At 34.2% G+C, this 19,288-nt stretch overlaps 2 protein-coding genes across 2 annotated transcripts; both read right to left on the bottom strand.

Annotated features, from left to right (window-relative positions):
- Positions 1-281: 281 nt before the first annotated feature.
- On the bottom strand, positions 282-10,329 carry LOC147411170 (bifunctional riboflavin kinase/FMN phosphatase-like). The gene is made up of 10 exons (XM_086445495.1): positions 10,085-10,329; positions 9,797-9,983; positions 6,729-6,859; positions 4,193-4,262; positions 3,992-4,057; positions 2,049-2,203; positions 1,881-1,958; positions 1,570-1,706; positions 1,181-1,273; positions 282-823 (listed from the first exon to the last, which is right to left on the bottom strand). Exons 1-10 carry the CDS (start codon positions 10,170-10,172, stop codon positions 668-670), a joined length of 1,161 nt encoding a protein of 386 aa, XP_086301621.1. The 5' UTR covers positions 10,173-10,329; the 3' UTR covers positions 282-667.
- A 7,527-nt stretch (positions 10,330-17,856) lies between these two features.
- On the bottom strand, positions 17,857-19,288 carry LOC147411169 (olee1-like protein). The gene is made up of 2 exons (XM_086449735.1): positions 19,067-19,288; positions 17,857-18,267 (listed from the first exon to the last, which is right to left on the bottom strand). Exons 1-2 carry the CDS (start codon positions 19,215-19,217, stop codon positions 17,930-17,932), a joined length of 489 nt encoding a protein of 162 aa, XP_086305861.1. The 5' UTR covers positions 19,218-19,288; the 3' UTR covers positions 17,857-17,929.

Genomic DNA, 19,288 nt, shown 5'->3' with positions numbered 1-19,288 from the left:
ACACACTCGAAGACATAGCTTTAAACACAACTGAACGAGGTGAAAGATTCAATTTAGTTGTTTAAGATCACAGGCGTGAACTTAATTCATAGAAATGTGATGTTTTTAGCTTTGGAACAGTTGCACTAGAAAACAATAATGGAAGGGAAAGAGAGAATCACGACCAGCGCTGCAACACATCTGCACATTCCATCCACAAATGTATCACATCTCATGTGTTGTCAGATGAGCGGTTTCATCCTTCATCGATTATTATTCCTAGAAGGTTAAGGCTACCATGGTACAAAAACAAAATATCCCCATTCATTGCTCCCTCTTCATACACACATACAAAACCTTACCCACATGTACACTGACGAACACATTTTACCACTTCATTGCAAAATATCTAATAACACCTTCTGCAAGCATAATCACCGCTACTTGAGCTCAAATTTCGCAATTCTACCAAATTTGTTCACAAACAGAAACCACCCATGGGAGCGTTTGACGTATTTCTACGACAGATTATGAACATTGTGCTTGAAAAGAAATTATACCAGTTAAATAATAGTTTTTTGATCGGTATCAAATTCTTAAAATACTAACACCTCCTAATACATAGTCTAACCTTAATTTTACTTTTTTAATCTTAAAATACTAAGTACACCCAATATATAATCTAACCTTATTCTTTCTCATTGAAGCTTGCATTGTCAACCACAAAAGAATCTTCTGCTAAGAGAGGGTTGTTCATATGATGGACAAACATAGGAAGATCCAAAGCTTCACTTGCAATGGACTTGTCTTTGTCAAGTATTTCGAAATCCATCAATGTGCAGGTCTGCACAGAGGCAATACCAGTAAGGAAAGATTAAAATCTAAGTGAGAAATAAATTTTGACGTTCGAAAGAAATTCCAACTATGTAAAGGTGCTTGACATAAATCAAGCTAAGGAATGATTTAATAGCTTGGTTTTTCAGGAAAAATAATCTTTAGTCACTCCTTATAGTACTACCATACCTATGAAGTAAACTAGGTGTGGGACTAATACATGTAGGGAAGAATTTTCATTAAAGGCTTCGGAATGCAGAGTTTGATGGATATCTTTAGGGAAACTATCTAGTGCACAATCCTTTTTTTCTCTCTTTCCCTTTTTTGTTTGTTTTCTACAAAAGAGTTCCACAAAATTTTCAATTACCTTGCTATTCACTTCTCGGATGTAGCCAACAAGCAATATTTGCAACTGTTGATCAGATATAGACTTGTCGAATTCACCAATTAAACATGGTTTCTGCAAAAGAGAAGAAAGCAAGCCAAAACATAGAAATTTAGAGATGTCGGGAAGTACAGATGCAGGATCAGCGTCCACCATTAAAAGGGTCTCAACAAAATCAAAGATTAAAGAGATCTAATAATCACAACTGTCTATCTGCAATCTTGTTTTGGGACGACAATGGATGAGATTCCCTGCATGTTAGTCGCTTATCCCCAGATTGTGCCCAATAGATATTCATGTTGTCTACTATATACAGATCTTCCCAACAGACTTATTTGGAAGTTAAATCAGTTTAATGGTTAGTTACTCACAATTACTCTCTTTACAGCACATGAAAGACAGTTCCATCCAATGCTCACGACGACCTTGAAAATCCCATCTGTGCCAAGTTTGGCCCAACCGAAGTAAACTCCCCAAACTTGATCAGGAAGAGCAGTTGAACCATCATCTATTTTTTACGATAAATGAAAATGACGAGAGTTCAAAGCACCACAATTCAGTATCAGAGAATAGAAAGAAAAATACATACATATATATATATATAACATGCAACATATTGATCCTCTCTGATAGTCAAGATAAAATTATGATATAAGAACATAAAGAAGATAACTCAACGGACCTGAAACTTCACATAGAAGTCCCTTGTTAACCTGACCTCTGACATACATGGGTTCAATTGGCAGCGTATTTTCCACCCCTGCAACCATTAATACCAATCATGGTCATGGATTCACAGAAAGCTGATCGACAACAACAAAAATGAAAGAGTAATTGAATAGAAATGTACAATCTTCAAATGCAGGAAGACCACATAGCTCAGGACGAAATTCTAATAGTGAATGAAGCACATAATCCGCTATGGAATAACAATCAGCCTTAGTTTGAAGGGATGGAACAGCCACTACCTTCATTCCTGCAGCCTTTGCAGCCGTAACACCAACCCTGATTGAAATATGAAATATAAAATATAGAAAGTGATGCGGGTGTGAGCAAAAAAAAAAGTTATAGTGTCAATTAGTTATGATATTGCCGTGTGACTTCAATGTTTATGAAGCGATATGGAATACGATAACCCCAAGGGGTTGGCCTAGTGGCAAGCTGAGCCTTGATAAGCTCCTCAGGAAGAGTAGGTCAAGTGTTCGAAACCCCCCGAAGCTATAAATTTCTTGGGGCCACCCTCCAGGGTCCAGTGGACCCTTGACTCAACCTGTTGCACGTAGGACTTTCTGAGGAGGTGGTGTGTGTGACCACAAGATTAGTCCCACCCAAAAGATGGGGATACCCACGATATCAAAAAAAGAAAAGAAAAAGGAATATGATTGTTAAAGTTTATTTGAGAGACAATTGCACTGAAATATCTAAATTTCAGTAAAGATGAGGGATTTGAAACAAGGCAGTTTTTAAGTGATCGAATACTTGAGAAAGCCAAAATTGATTTGTGAGGATTTATATTTTGTAAAACCATATAAGGTCTCTAATAAAATAACGAAAAGTCATTTAACTTTGTTTCAAGACTAAAATGGCTCCACCACTGATAGAATCATACAAGGCCTAAAACATAACCGGAAATAAAAAAGTCGACAGGTTACTCACAAATTATTATTTCTAAGATCTTTAGTCTTATTGTGAAGGGTAAACCAAAGAACTTATGAAACTAAAACATTAGATTGTGATGGGCTTGGACTCATAGCTCAGTTGGATGACATATTGGAATGCGTTTTTGAGGTCATGGGTTCAAATCCAGCTTACCCACCACCATCAGAAAGAAAAAAAAAAAAAAAAAAAGTAATTTGAAAAATGTTAAATGTGATTATGAAAAAATATTAAATATAACACAAATGGTACAAATTATACATATTCACAATTTTCATGAGTGAGCCAAGTAGTAGAAGTCCACATTGAATGTTGCATTTTACTTGTGAGTGTGTGTGTGTGTTTTATCTTCTGCTAACCTCACTGAGACATCATATCTATACTTCGTTTATATTATCAGAAGCCTCAGATGCGTGGTTAAGGAGAATTAAAGAATGTGATTAATTAGTACGATCCAACACACAAAGTGCTACCCCTCCGACCCCCCTCCTCAAATTCCCTCGTATCCAATAGTTTGTCGAGTAGTAGGACAATAGTGGTTCTCAGTTTCACATTTACTCTTGGGAGCACAATCAACAAAAGGAATTTGGTTTCACTAAATTGGTCATTGTCATCTAGTTACCATGGTGCTTCAAGATGGTCAGCAGTCTATACCATGAGCTGCAACTTAAACCAATATCTATGACTGCAAGCACGTATCCCAAGGTCTAGTGATGTATACTATGAAACTAAACAAGAACAATCAAGAAACACAAGATTTATGTAGTTCAGCTATAACTAGGTTCCAGGATGAGAGAATTTTCACTATATTTGAGAATGAATATAGCCCTTATAAAACTGTAGGTTTCCTAATCCAAAACCAACTCTAGACCATTTTGGTTACCCAAACCGTAACTGACTCCTTTTCCTTCTCAAAATACCATACTTCCCCTAGGGAAGATAATTATGAAAACAGAATACAAGGCATAGTAACGACAATTCACCAGTACAACCTCCAATGATTCTGACTTTAAGCATTGACAAGAACATAGAGCAACAGAAAAAAATTTAAAAATTGATGTAAAATCCATAATAGTGTTATTTACAACAGAATTCAAGTTATTTATTTGAAGATAATTATTGCTTAGGATGACTTACAAGGAGTCCTCGATCACCAGACAGTGCCCTGCATCTATGCCCATTCTCTTTGCTGCCTCTAGGAATCTAAACCAAATTGAAGAGACCAAAGAAATAAGTATGAAAGGAAAAGAGAGAAGATCTTTCATTCATAAGAGATTTTCGGTAAAAAAGTAAATGTCCACTACCATCACTTAAGGAACTCAAAATGTTTAGTCTTACATCTCAGGAGAGGGTTTCCCAGAATTAACCTGATCGCTTCCAAGAATTACCGAAAACATTTCCTTCCATCCTACATGAAGTGTTTGAAATGAACCAAATTGAGTAGAAAAATAATACAGGAAAAATATAATTGATCAACTACAAGTCATCTAAATAAAGTGAACCAGACCAACCATAGCACAGACAAGTGTGAAAATAGTGTACAACAGAAAGAGAAATAAACAATTAAGATGAAGGTTTCTTTTTTTTTTTTTTTGGATGATGAGTACAAAGGTTGATACAACTGTGGAAGAGTCATCCATAAATAAGAGTGGAAATAACAATAATATACTTAACTCCAATGAGAATTAATACATAGAAGAAATGATCTTTTTTTATGGAATTGAATTGATGATTAGAGACGTCAGTCAATCACACATCTCCGACAAGCTAACTATATCTGTTAGACATCCTTTGTTTGTAAAAGGTAGTGAAGCCTTGATTCTGAAATTGAGTGAGAGACACAGGTCTATATAGATCTCTTCATATAGAAGGGTGCAGAACTTATTGTGGTGTTGGTAACTTTATTATGGAAAATAGTTGAATATTGTGATTTTTCTTTGGGTTTATGGTTTGAGAGCTAGAGAAGTTCTGGCACTTGTTAGTTGTTATCTCTAAAATGAAGAAGATTAAACCATGTTTTTTTTACTATCTTGTGGACATAGCACACCGTTGAACACATAACATACTTAATTGTTTCAGGATCTTTATAATATGAACAAGGTTGATATACACTGGACAGTGACTAGAATTGCACAACATAATTGAGTGATTGAACGGATTAACCGGATTCATGTGAAACATTTGCTCAAAGAACATCGAGCATAGCTTGATTGGAGCAATTTTTATGACGGCCGTTGAATGTTGAAGAGGTATGGCCTGAAAATATTGTAAATTATTCTTTCATTTGGATTTGAATGTTGACGTGTGTGGATTCCAAAGGGTGAGCTTTGAGGCCCAAATGTTTATCTATATTATGACAGTAGAACAAAGTGGATGGAGGAAAAAGGTTCAGCGGATCCCATATTTTGGGAGAAGGCTTTGATGATGATGATGACAATGATGGAACATTTTTTGGTACATATTAGAAGTCAACAAAATAACCAATGGTATAAGAAATAATAAGTATAGGTATCCATCCATGTAGCATGCAAACATGGGTGCACATTTAAGTATCCGAATGTCATAGTCCAAAGGTATAGTGTGAACAAAAATGATTCTGGTAGTGTAAGTGAATGAAAACAATGATGATAATTTATAGGGAAATTGCCGCTAGAGGTCATCTTTTTGAAAATATAGAGCAAAAGGTGTATCCTGATAGGAAATATGGACCTTTTAAGCCCCACTTTTTAGAATAGTATCCTTGTAAGGACCCTTTGAAGCTTTTTTTTTTTATTTTAATTAAATACTTAAAATGCACTTTAAAGCATCAATCAAAGCTTTGAAAAAATATGTTTCCTTTCAATCAAAGCGTCATTCAAAGCCTTGATGATGTTGATTATCGTCACATCATCATCATCATCAACAACATCATATCATCATCTTCGTCATCAAAGAGACTACGTGTTTTAAAGCTTTGAATGATGCTTTAAAGGGAGTTTTAAGCATTTAATAAATAGTACTTGAAAAGGTTACTATAAACAGTGTTGTCATATGCAATCACATATTCGCATAAGCAGACCTGGATATTTTTTCCGCATATTCACACATGTGACCTTGGGATTTTTTTTGAATATGCGATAGTAGCACATGAAAAAATATAGCTATTGGGTGCTTAAGAGATCACATATACAGTATGTGATTGCATAGCTGTCCAATGGTCCAAATTTGACCATTAGACAACAACCTTATTTTTTTTTACATCTTAATCAATTCTAATAACTACAAAATGCACTTTCTAACTCTCACAAGCTCATTCTCTATTTTGTAATCTATATAACTAGTCAACTACAAGCTCTAAAAGATTAATTCTTCTAGTTCTACTTATTAATTCTTATATTTCTTCCATGTCTACTTCTCGTACTTCTAACTATCACAAGCTTATGCATTATTGGCTTCTTGCATACTTGTTAAATATGCAAATGTAATAAATCATTTAAATTGGGAATAAAATTTAACAAATATGTTTCTCTAGATCTGTGGTAATAATCTCCTATTTTTTAACTTATTTTTTATTTTAAAAAATGCATAAGCCATCTCATATGCAATGTGTGAATCTTATATGCTAGTCACATACCATCACTTATATGAGTTGACAACATTGTCTATAAGGACAATATTCTAGAAAATGGGCGTTAAAAAAATAATATTTTTTGTTTGGAAACCTTTTGGTCCATATTTTCACTAAAATATTGCCTTTGCGGCATTTTTCCTAGACTATAATTCAATATTGTTAACAATAAATGAAATATATAAATAAATAAATAAAATTAAGTCAAATACACAAGAAATGCAAGATGTTGGATGATAGAATGTGTCAGATTGTCAATAGAAAAACCTTGTTGGTGAGAGAGTTTTTGTTCTATATTTCTTGTTATAGAGTTTGAAGCTAGTGCAAATGGAACTCCATGCTTATGGAGATGCATGATTAGGCGATTAGCACCTGGAAGGGCTTTTGCTTGTGGCCACCTAGAAAAAACAAATTGTAAAAAAATCAAAACCTTCTTATAAATGGTCCTGGTACTAAATTTAATTTAAAGCATGATGAATTTGGAAAGCATTTAATGTAACAAACTAAGTAAATATTTTATTCTTAATATATTTTGTAAATTATCTAACAAAATTCTTTATAATAAACTATATATAATAATTGTTCACCTAAAAAAAATAGGAGATAAGAAAAATAATAGTTTAAGAAACTAAAAATTGTAAAATATGTATATTCATGCAGTAGCTAGCATAACATCAATATCATCTTTTGTCCATGTGTAAGTTACTAATAATCTGGCAGTGTCGAACTATCTTAGCCATGTTTTAAATAGAGTGACAAATATAAGAGGCAGATTGTCTCCTTGAGGGGAGGAGCGAACTTCAAGGTCCTTAATTCCAAAGATGTAACAATTCCAAGCTCACAAGTCTTGATCATTAGTGCTCCAGCTCATAGTTAATCAAGAAACAATTTCCTACATGTTATGTTCGTGCCTTGTATTTTGTTGAAGGTAGTTTTATATTGGAAGAAGAGACAATATACCAAGGAGTGGATACCATGGTTCAGCTCCATGCTGAGATTATTAGGGGGCAGTATGGCCCTTGTCATATGGTTTGGGGTAGAGCTCCCGACCCATCTTACTTAGGGTGACTTTTTTACTCAATTTCGTAACTATTTTCCATCGAGGCAATTTCATCTTTGTAAAGTTTCTATATTCAAAGAAAACTCATTTTAGTGTTTCTGTGAGGGATTTTCAGTTTTTGAGAGAAATCGAGATTGAGAGATGGTAATCTTGTATTATATTGGTGGCAGTTAATATTAGCAGGGGAGGCTTTACACCAAGGAGTGAATACTGTGGGTCTAGCTCGACATTGAGATGACTACACTCCTTGCTTGAAGGTTGGGGGTTTGGGGGCGAAGCTTCCAAACCAAAAAATTTAGTGTGACTTTTTCACTCAATTTCATAACTATCTGACCCTACGGACAATTTTTTGTGTCGGTTTATATATTCATAGAAAACTCATTTTAGGATTTCTATAGAGGACTTTTAGGTTTCTAAGAGAAAGTGATATTGAGATATTCTAACCCTAGTTTTCATGTGCTATTGAGTGATACTGAAAAAATCACATCACCGCCCGTGAATGTAGGCAATCTTGCCAAACCACATAAATTTTGTGGTGTGCTCTTTCTACTTTGATTTGAAAATTAGTTTTGATTGTTATTGTTGGCTCTATCACACAATTTTTCTACACCACAAAAATTCAGGTTTCTGACATCTTGTTTTTTGCATTTTTTCTGGCTCCATGATATAGTCACAGATTTTGAAAAGAATGATGCATTTCCTATTTCTATTCTTCACTTCCCTTTGCACATTTGTTTCCATACTAGGAACTATGGCATCAACCATGGTATGTTGAGAACCATCCTTGTAGACATGAGGCAATTCCTTCACTTGGATGAGCAATCGTGGACCACTCAATCCATTTGATGTCAAGTAACCTATAGCCAAACACCAAACAATCCATGAAAAGTACGCTTTTGTACAAATTGAAAATCCTTGATGATGAATATGGGCTATAAATGTCCATCAAGTCTTTTCGAATTGCCATTAATGGCTTCAAGTAAAGCTTCAAGCAAGGACCTAACAAGTCAGCTCTCTACTATTCAATATTGTCCAATACAACTAATAAATTAAGACATCCTTTCTCATCTTTCAATAACAGAAGTCGTGGGTTTGGGTGGAATGGAATAAAGGAACAAGATTCGTTTAGTCAACCCCAAATCTTGGGGATAAGGATTTGATGATGATGATCTTCGCTGTGCAAGTTTACAACCAGGTGTATATGTGGTTAAGCCAACTGGCATGCCAAGGCATTTCAACAATATGGAACCAAATAAAAAAGAGGCAATTGTACAATTTACTCCAAGAATAACCTTAACCAATGTTTGGATCCACTCTATGAAACACTTACAATAACAGAAGATACAGGTTTAGAAAAAATTGAATGAAGGAACCAGATTCATTCATCCAATCCCAAATCTTTGGGGATAAGACTTCAATGATGACGACGATGGCTTTGTGACAATCTTCAATTAAAATATTCATATCAAACATCTACCCAAATTAGTTTCTAAAGAAGATAGCCAACTCCTTCTTATATCTTTTGAGAAAAAGCCTAGTAAGTTTTCCAAATTTCATAGGTTATCTCATTGACACACTGAACGATTGTGAACGATGTTCTAGTTGTTGAAGGATAGCCGCACATTATGGAAGTATTTGAGTTCTGTCTTTCTTATTGCGTACCATTGGTGGTATTATATTGGCAGAATGAACTGTATGCCAATGACTCCTCAAGTCCAGCTTCATAACTTTTTCCCTAGGTGCAATTTTGTCATTGTATGGGCTATAAATTCAAAGCAAACTAGTTTTAGGGTTTCTAAGAGGGATTTTCAAAAAAAAATTCTGAGGGGAAGTGAGATTGAGAGATTATAACTCTGGTTTCCACAGTTCTAGTGAAAGGATCTCATCATCACCCATAGACCGAACCACGTAAATTATGTGCTGTATTCTCTCTTTATTCTTGAGTTGCTTATTTTTTCTGTTCATTATCGTTGTTTCTCGCACCCAAATTTCTACAATAAGAAAGAGGACACATATTTATCAATAAAACAGAGTTACAAAAAGTTTCTGCATCTTCTATTTATGATCAAATTTAGAAAATAAAACAAAAACAGTTTTTTTTTTAAATCTAAAATACCCTTTTGATGTTTTATATACTTATGTGACATAATCATAAAAAATAACAAGTTCAATAAGTCCTAATGCAAGTAAAGTACTTCCACAAAGAAATAAGAGAAAAACTGAATATTACATACACACACACATAAGGAAAGAGAGAGAGAGAGATGGTACTTGCCTCTGATGATACAAAGGCATGATTTCCATGGAGAACTGAGAAGGGGTCAAAGGGAGGTCATAATCCTTAACAATTGAGGTTGTTGATTCCATATGCATCTGACCCAATCTGTTATCTTCCTTCTCAATATCCAAAACTTTCCCATATTTCCCCAAAAATTCCTTTAAAATGTCCTTTGTAGCTTTCTCTGTGTAAGTAAATAACCACATAGAATTTCAAAAAAAAAAAAAAAAAGACCCATCAAAGAAATGTGATTGAACAGAACATAGAAACTAAAAAGAAATGAACCTGTGTTCAATAGGGTTCCATCTAAATCCAGAATAACAGCCAAAATTTGAGTCTCAGCATTGCAAGAGTTGTGTTCACAGCAACTCATGGCAGAAGTAAAAGAGAAATGAGAGAGAGAGAGAGAGAAAGACTTAAAAAAAATGCGTTAATGGGTGTTGATGTCTAGACGAGAAGTTGGAATTTATAAGAGACACGGAGAGAGAGAGAGAGAGAGAGAGAGAGAGAGACCAAAGCGTGAATGGTTGTTGATGTCTTGATGAGGAGCTGGGGTTTATAAGAGAGAGGGAAACACAGACGTGTAACGGTGTGTTGATGTAACTAGAAAGCGGGAATGTGGAGGGGGGGAATTTGATTTCCGTTTCTAATTGGTAATTAGATACACCCCTCCACATTTTGGTGAATATTTGAGATACCCCAATATTTTAGAACAGTTTTGGCAAGCCCCTTCACTTACGTCTTAAAATGACCTGAATACCCTCATCTTCAAGGTGTAACCAAATCCTGGATTTTTTTTTCTTCCCAAAATCAATCAATCTTCAATATTAAGATTGTATCCATTTTAATCCTCAAATTTCCAGGGTAAGAATTTTTTCTTTTTTTTCTTCAAAAGTTGAAGATAATTGAATTTTGAGTAGAAAAATCTAGAATTTTCTATAAGGAGTTGAGCCAAAGTTCAAAAATGATGGATTCAAGAGTAGATTTTATAGATTAAAAGTTCAATATTAAGAGTTTTTTGCATGGAATTTGAAGTGCTTGATAATGACAAATTTTTGGGAGAAAAATCAAGTGTTTTTTTTTTTTTTTGTTGCTAAAATCATGAAGAAGAGGGCATTTAGAGTTTGTTAAATTGTATGAAATTCATTTTCTATGGAATTTGAAATCTCTAGAAAAATGGTAGTGAGAAATGAGTAGATTGAAAAAAATCAAATTTTATTATTTGAGGGTGAATTTCATTCTTCCATGAGGATAACTAGGAAAATGAAAATAAACTTTGTTAGATATTTGGGATGAAGGTGGGAATTCATTTTCCATAGAAAAAATCAATCAAATACATAAAAAATTATCTATGAAAAATTAATTTCCCACCTACTTTTCATCTGCAACCAAACACATCCTTATGTAATATTTCATTAATTTGTATGAAAAGCACAAAGTCGAGAGCAACATGTCATCAATTTGAAAATATTACCTAACTTACTTCTTGTTCTTATTACCCTCGTGGGGTTCGTATGGACGACATTTTGGATTATTTGTTCTCAACCAGAAGATCATAGAATATTTTAACATTATTAATATATATATATATATATATGGGAAATGTTTAGCAACAAACATTTTGGCAAAACATTTTCAAAAACATAGGTTAGAGCTTTTGGAATGGGCTGATTTTTGGTGAGGATGATCTCTATGGTGAGGAGATTATCATCACCAAAAATCAGCCCGTTCCAAAATTTCTAACCCCATCAAAAATGATTTACAAAAAATGGATGGTCCACGATTTTTCAACTTGTAAACTGGGGCTAGAAGTTTTGAAATGGGCTGATTTTTGGTGAGGATGATCTCCTCACCGTAGAGATTATCCTCACCAAAAATCAGCCCATTCCAAGACCTCTAACCCATGTTTTGAAAAATATTTTGCCAAAATGTTTGTTGTTGAACAGGACCCTATATATATATATATATATGGGAAATGTTCAGCAACAAACATTTTGACAAACATTTTGGCAAAACATTTTCAAAACATGGGTTAGAGGTCTTGGAATGGGCTGATTTTGGTGAGGATGATCTCTACGGCGAGGAGATCGTCATCACCAAAAATCAGCCCATTCCAAAACTTCTAACCCCATAAAATGATTAACAAAAAATGGACGGTCCACGATTTTTCAACTTGTAAACTGGGGCTAGAAGTTTTGGAATGAGCTGATTTTTGGTGAGGGTAATCTCCTCACCGTAGAGATCATCCTCACCAAAAATCAGCTCATTCCAAGACCTCTAACCCATGTTTTGAAAAATGTTTTGCCAAAATGTTGGTCAAAATGTTTGTTGCTGAACGGGACCCTATATATATATATATATGGGAGCGGTTCAACAGCCCCTTATGGTGCCTATATGGGGACATGCATTTTTTGTAAATAACTTTTGATGGGGTTACAAGTTTTGGAATAGGCTGATTTTTTGTGAGGATGATCTCTACAGTGAAGAGATCATCCTCACAAAAAATCAGCTCATTTTGAAACTTCTAACCCTATTTTACAAGTTGAAGAATTGTGGACCGTCTAATTTTTGTAAATAACTTTTGACGGGGTTAGAAGTTTTGGAATGAGCTGATTTTTGGTGAGGATGATCTCCTCATCATAGAGATCATCCTCACAAAAAATCAGCTCATTCCAAAGCTTGTAACCCATGTTTTGAAAAATGCATGGCACCATATGGGGCACCATGATGGGGCTGTTGAACCGCTCCCTATATGTATATATTCTAAATTAACAGTTTAGATTCTTCAAAATCAAATGAGTGGTCTAAGTCAAAATATTATCTAATTGTATTCAACTTTGATTATATAAAGGTGATTTGGAGGCCCTCATTACTCCACATTTTGATGAATATTTTATATGCCCCTATGTTTTCAAACTAATAACATGCCCCTCCAACCATGTTTTTTATTATAGACTAGCAAAATATAACCTAAAGGCCCTTATCTTCAACATTTAATAGCCTTGATTTTCCTTTAAAAAATCTGTCATTTTGAGCTCCCCAACCTCTAAGTGTATATATATATATATATATTAATTATTCAATATTTATTCAATCCATGAAGTAGATAAAATTTAAATATTGACGATAAATTTGGGGGTCCAATATAAAACCAACGATGTGGGACTAAACTCAACAACACCCCCACATGAGTGAATTGGATTTGGCCAAAGCACGTGGAGATATGAATTGCGTGACATGAAGGAGAGAAAGACCCTCTCTGATACCATGATAAATTTGGGGGGTCCAACTCAAAACCAATTGATAGTGAATGAAGAGGACCAAGAGCTTGTAAAGAGAGAGATAAGGTAATAAATGTTCGATGTGGGATGAGAAATTTTGCCAAAGATTGAAGACGATTAATTTTGAGAAGAAAAATAAAGGATTTTTGGTTTAATATTAAAGACGAGGGCATTTAAGTTATTTTTTACAAACCATGATAGAAAATAGAGATCAATGAATGAAGATGGTCAGGAGCTTGTAAGGAGAGAGACAAGACAATGAATGTCCGATGCGGGATTAAACTCAACAGTTGAAGATGAGGGAGTGAGAAATTTTACCAAAGATTGAAGACGATTAATTTTGGGAAGAAAAATTAATGATTTTTGGTTTAACATTAAAGACGAGGGCATTTAAGTATTTTTTTTACTAATCTATGATAGAAAACCAAGGTCAAAGGGGACATATCAACAGTTTGAAAACTGAAAACATAGGGGTATCTCAAATATTCATCAAATCATGAAGGGCTGCATCAAAATAAAACCATTTTTGAATCTAGTGCTCATGCACCACAAGACCACACTAGGTGTCCAAATTATGGCATGTATGCACATGGCCCACTAAAGGCGGCCCAATGTCATGTTGGATCAGTCAGGCTCGACCCAAGTTGCACCAGTACGAGATTCCCTTTGCTATCACCTTTACTCATGTTATTGGATGCCAACACAAACCAAATTGTAGCGTAAGGAACTGTGAATTTATTCTCCAAACCTGAAGAAGACACCACTTCTGGGTCAATATTAGAGATACCCCTGCTTTTTTAGAAATTGATGACATGCCCCTTTGATGTAGGTGTTCTCTGTGAGACTAATATAAATGACTTGAAAGCCCTCATATTCACTTTCTAGCTTATTTTCTCTGCAAAACCAATAATCTACTTTTAGTTTTAAGCTAAGCCAATCATCTTTAACCTTAGGGTAGAGATTTTTACCATCTTCTTCAAGATTAAGATTTTGTCTTCTTCAACTTTCAAACATCAAGAACAAGTCGGGATGGTGGGTAGGTAGAAAAATCAAGAGCTTTGGCGAGATATTCATTATTTGAAAATTGAAAATTTTGACAAAAAAATCCGATGGGTCAGAGCCCAAAAATTTTAGAAACTGAATTTCATAAAATTCAACAGCCAATTGTCAACTATAGACTTTTTCACGTTGTGATTAAATACAAGATTTAATAAGTTAATCGTCAAATCTAAAAAACAAGACATAATTTTTAGATGAGAATGATGATTTTTTATAGAAAAATCAATGATTTTCTACAATAGATTGAACCTGATAGATTGAAAATCAGGTTTAGTAAATTAATAGTAATTTACCATAAAGGTTAAGTGGATAACAATATAAAGATAACAGATGGTTGAAGATAAGGACATTTAGGTTATTTTACGTTAGTTTCTCAAATGACACCTTGGTCAAGGGGCATGTCATTATTGAAAACATAGGGGGTATCTCTAATATTGACCAAAAAGTAGTGGGGTAGGTAAAAATCACCTCAAAAAACATAGAAGAATTTATTCGAACAAATATACCGTATAAACCCTTCTGCTTCTTTCTTTCTCTTTGGCTGTTGGAATATTCGTTCAGACTAATAATTGTACGTTTAAAGATGGGACTGTAAAACTCGAAATCGACTCAAAACTCGGCCTAATCAACTCTAGAAGTTCTATGGAATCAACTCTTTTATTCAACTGGAAAATCATCCACTCAACTCATCAAATCAGTCGAGTGTGAGCTTGAAAATGCAATGAGTCAAATCAGAAACTTGACCAAGTTATTTGACAACATAAAACATTTTTGTGGAGAACAAAAAATAAATATTTTTATTTATTTATTTTAAATATCAAAATATATTTTTGGAATATTTATAAATTTACTATTTTTATCAAACTTATTGAATCGGAACTTTTCGATAAAACTAGTCTTATTGACAACTCGTGAGTAAAAATATTTAAAATGATCTAGTAATAATTTATTACATCTAATAATAATTAATAATAATATAAGTATGTGTCTTCAAATCAAGTTACTCTTACAATCTTTTTTATGATCTTTTGGATTTTAGGCCCAGCGTTGTCAATCGATTGAATCAGGTTTAATTTGAGACTAATCCGATAAGGATCGGATCAAACCTAGACCGAACAAGAATTGGATCAGACTCTTGTTGATGGATTTTATCGGATCCGAATCCCATGAATTGTTATTTGATATATAAGATACAAATAAACTTAATCTATTTAAATAAAATATATGGTATAAATCTGAAAAATGTTAGATGGGCCAAAGAAACCATTTAGGATTTGTACTGATGTCTTTATTTGGGCCACGTGGGTTGCCACTTTGACCCAAATGACACCTCAGCCCTCGAGAGCTCATCACGCTTTTGATTAGGTTAAAAATTGCTTGATCAAAGACTTCAAAAATGAACGTCCAATAAAATCCCAACTTTAGAATCCAAATCCAACCGTGTGTATATATATATATTTAGGGCTGATCATGGGACATAAGTAAAAATAATTTAATGACAATTATTTTTTAAAATATGGGTTAGAAGTTTGGGATTTAGCTAGTTTTTTGTAAGGATGATCTCTATGATGAGAGGATCATCCTTAAAAAAAATCTCAATCCAATCTGAAACTTCTAACCCAATCAAAAGTAATTTAAAATATAGATTGTCAATTTTTTTACCCTTAATTTGTAAATAACTTTTGATGGATTTAGAGGTTTCAGATTGAACTGATTTTTTGTGAGGATGATCTTTTTTGAAAAATGATTGTTTTTATTTATGTCCCATGATCCACCATTATATATATATATTAGCAGATGCCTTAAATCCTATGCTTTGGGTCATTTTGTGCATTTGTTTCTTATACATTGAAAATTTTGTACTCGTTGAATATCCTTGCACGTTAAATATTTTGTACTCATTGAAAACCAAATGAAACATATGTTTAACTTTGAGAGTTACTATTGGCACATCAAATTTTACTTGTTACATCCCAATTAAAAATTAGAACATACTCTTCAAACATTACATAGATTTAGCTCAAATTATTATCTCAAGTTTACAAAACATTATATCACACGTTCAAACAATTTTCAATAGTTGTTTATGATTATGATTGGGCTTGTATAAAATCCTAAACCCAAAAATTGGAAATATAACAAAAACAAATGAGAGAATTTCTATTGGCATCCCAACTTTTACCTAATTTCAATCATTCACTTATTTTCTTTATGTTTACTTGGGTTATATTAAGTAAAAGGTAGGGTACCAATAGCAACTCTCTTGTGAGATTTCAAATATTACTTAGGATTGTCGGCAATCTCAAACACAGCCCTAGAATTTGAAAGACCAAAAAAAAAAAAAATGGGTGATTTCCAAGTAGTTGAGGTGGTTATTAGTAGGGATTGCTCCCAACCCTTAGATCTTCCCAAATAGATCTAAAATCGATAAATAACAAATTTATTTAGAGAGAGAGAGAGAGAGAGGTAACTTTGATTTGAAAGATGGAAAAAGTGGGTGGTTTCTAGGTAGTTGAGGTGGTTATGAAACTGGAACATTTCCACGATCTAAACCTCTGAACCAGTTACAAAGTCATTGGATCAAATAGATTGATTTATTTGAATTCAAAAATCGTAAATGCTAACCTCACCCACGGGTTGATGCTCTTTGTTATATCGAGGAAAAGGTGTATTTGTCCATGAAAGATTGATACTTATCTCAAGAAAATTTGTGTTTTTTTCCTCAAATCCTAACGGTCATGTTAATGGGCAACCTCTGCCTTGGGTTGAGGTTAGAAAAGTCCTTCTCAAAAAAAAAAAGTTCAATCATTGAGTTGACTTTAGAGAGAGGCTCATCATGGAGACAGACTAAAAGCTCCATGAGAAATTTCTATATCCAATGCCCGTTTGAAAAAATAAATAAATAAAAATATAAAACATAAATTAAAAGAAATATTTTATAAATAAATATTCAAAATAACTTCCCTACACCAACTTGGGCGACATTCTGTGTGGATACACTTCTTTGCTTAAGAACAGAAGTCCATCATCCTCTCCGCGCAAGAGTAAAAGTGTCAAGGAGCTCTATCCAAACATTTGCTAGCTCCCCGCACGAGCAGAACTAGTTAAATAACTCTATCTAAATTTTAATTCACTTGACTTCATGGACATCCCATTTTAATGGGCTTGATCTACTCATGTCCCATTCGAAAAGCCCATGAATGAAAAGATAAAAAAAAGCTTGGATTGCTTGTCCAACCTATACACTAAGTTGAATCAATAAATAATTAAGAGTGCTGATAATGTAACACCTTTTGGCGCATGCCCCTGACGTGTTTGCTCATAGTCCAACAAACATTTGACATATGATACGAATGACATCAGCAATAGAGAGAGCTTTTCTCTCTTGCCTCTGCTGACAGATTTATTTTTTAAGATTTCAGATTTTAAAAAAGGGTCATTGGGCCGACATTGATTATCACATTGACATCCAATAGCACAGCCTTTTAGATTTCATGAAAATATTCATATTTAAAAAACATATTTTTTTTCGAACTTGATGCAAGGTGTTGAAAATAGACGGCCATCGAGCACCCAAATTTAGAAATAAAATTCAACAATGAAAAATAATATTTTTTTACTATGGACAGGAGAGAGAAAGGGGCACCATCGGCGTGCACGAAAAAGGGCCTCATCTCATCAAATTTTAATAACTAAATATTAAAATTCAAAAGCCACTTAAAAAATTATATTAATAAACACATTATTAAGAAGAAGAAATCAATATTTATAACCCTTGTTTACAATCCAATTAAACCATGATATCAGAAGGGAGAAGACCCAATGACTCAAGAATTTTAGGACAGACTGGAAGTGGTAATTTCTTCATGAACCCCAACGAATTAGCATAGCGAATATTTGACGAAATTCCATTATTATTGGTGATGAGAACACGAGCACGATCATGCCCAGGAATGAGTTCATTGCAATCGAGCCTTGGGCTCTTCAACACCAATACTTCACATATCTCTTCCTCATGATCCCCTTCTACCGGTAGATTATAGGAGCCCGATTCATCACATTCACCCTCGATGGAGTACATCAACTGCCCAATTGCACGGTCTTTGCATTCTAAGCGCACCTTAGCTCCTGCTCGACACATCGAAAGGAGGAATCCATGTGTAAGGTACAAAATATTAATGTATTGAAATATTTTTTATAATTTGAAAAATTGGATTGATCACTCATATGTAATGGTGTCAACGGGTTGGTTCCACATATACCCATATAACCAAATCCTAAATAAAACATTAGTTCTGGCTCTTATCGATTTCGGTTTTTGGTCTCGAGTATGAAACCCTTAGAACCAGAATCCGCTTCGAATATATACCAAAAATGACTTCTTCAAGCAAATCAAATTTTTGAAAAGAAAACCTAAGAAAATAAGGATATAGAGTCTTTGTTTGTAGTATGGATTGACCAAACATAAATGAAGGCTCGTGTAAGGTGGAATTAAAAAAGGCTAACGCTGGAGTGACACAAGGGGACACAAATGACATGGTGGCGCACACATAATCTTTGATGCATTTCCTTGAGATCCCCGTGTGTCACCCCAGCACCACTCATTAAAAAAATAAGGACTAGGGGTTCTATTAATATTCTAATTTTAATTAAAGTCCATTAATTAATATAATGTCATTTTTTTTTAACGAATGTGTCAGGCCCTCTTAGAGTATCCAACTAATCCTCAGGACATGTGTAATCCCCCGCCCAAGGTAATTGCTGGAATAAATACCTGGGGTGGGTTTGAATCCAAGACCTCCGCTTCGTGAGGCGTGATCTTGGCCATCTCACCAACCCTTGAGGATTATTGGAATAAAGTTATCACTGCAACCAAACATCTATCCTTAATGCATTCGACGAAGAAATATAGAATATATTAAATTACCGCTGATATATTCGCTCACTTGGGTCTCGAATGCAACACGACAGGTGTCGCAGTAGACTTTGCCCTGGACATAGTAGTCATGGCAATAGGCAAAGCTAAGGAAGGATAAGAAGCAAAGAGCAAAGGCGAGGAGGGGGACAGACTTTGCCATACTCTCTCCTCTTGTGTTGTTATATTTTCTTCTTCTAAAGAGGGTGGTGGGTTAAGGAGAAGAAGAAAGGG

This window comes from Akebia trifoliata, chromosome 1 (genome assembly GCF_017979445.1).
Source record: "Akebia trifoliata isolate Shusen 1 chromosome 1, ASM1797944v1, whole genome shotgun sequence".
In the NCBI taxonomy this organism is placed as follows: Eukaryota; Viridiplantae; Streptophyta; class Magnoliopsida; order Ranunculales; family Lardizabalaceae; genus Akebia; species Akebia trifoliata.
This window is presented reverse-complemented; position numbering and strand designations above follow the sequence as displayed.

What these genes read in the sequence shown, in the direction of transcription:
- LOC147411169 (XM_086449735.1), bottom strand. Translation starts at nt 19,217, where the DNA reads ATGGCAAAGTCTGTCCCCCTCCTCGCCTTTGCTCTTTGCTTCTTATCC. An exon ending in AGTGAGCGAATATATCAGCG is followed by an intron (nt 18,268 to 19,066) that starts GTAATTTAATAT and finishes TGTGTCGAGCAG; the next exon opens with GAGCTAAGGTGCGCTTAGAA.
- LOC147411170 (XM_086445495.1), bottom strand. Translation starts at nt 10,172, where the DNA reads ATGAGTTGCTGTGAACACAACTCTTGCAATGCTGAGACTCAAATTTTG. An exon ending in ATGCCTTTGTATCATCAGAG is followed by an intron (nt 6,860 to 9,796) that starts GCAAGTACCATC and finishes TGTTTTTTCTAG; the next exon opens with GTGGCCACAAGCAAAAGCCC. An exon ending in AAAACTCTCTCACCAACAAG is followed by an intron (nt 4,263 to 6,728) that starts GTTTTTCTATTG and finishes CACTTCATGTAG; the next exon opens with GATGGAAGGAAATGTTTTCG.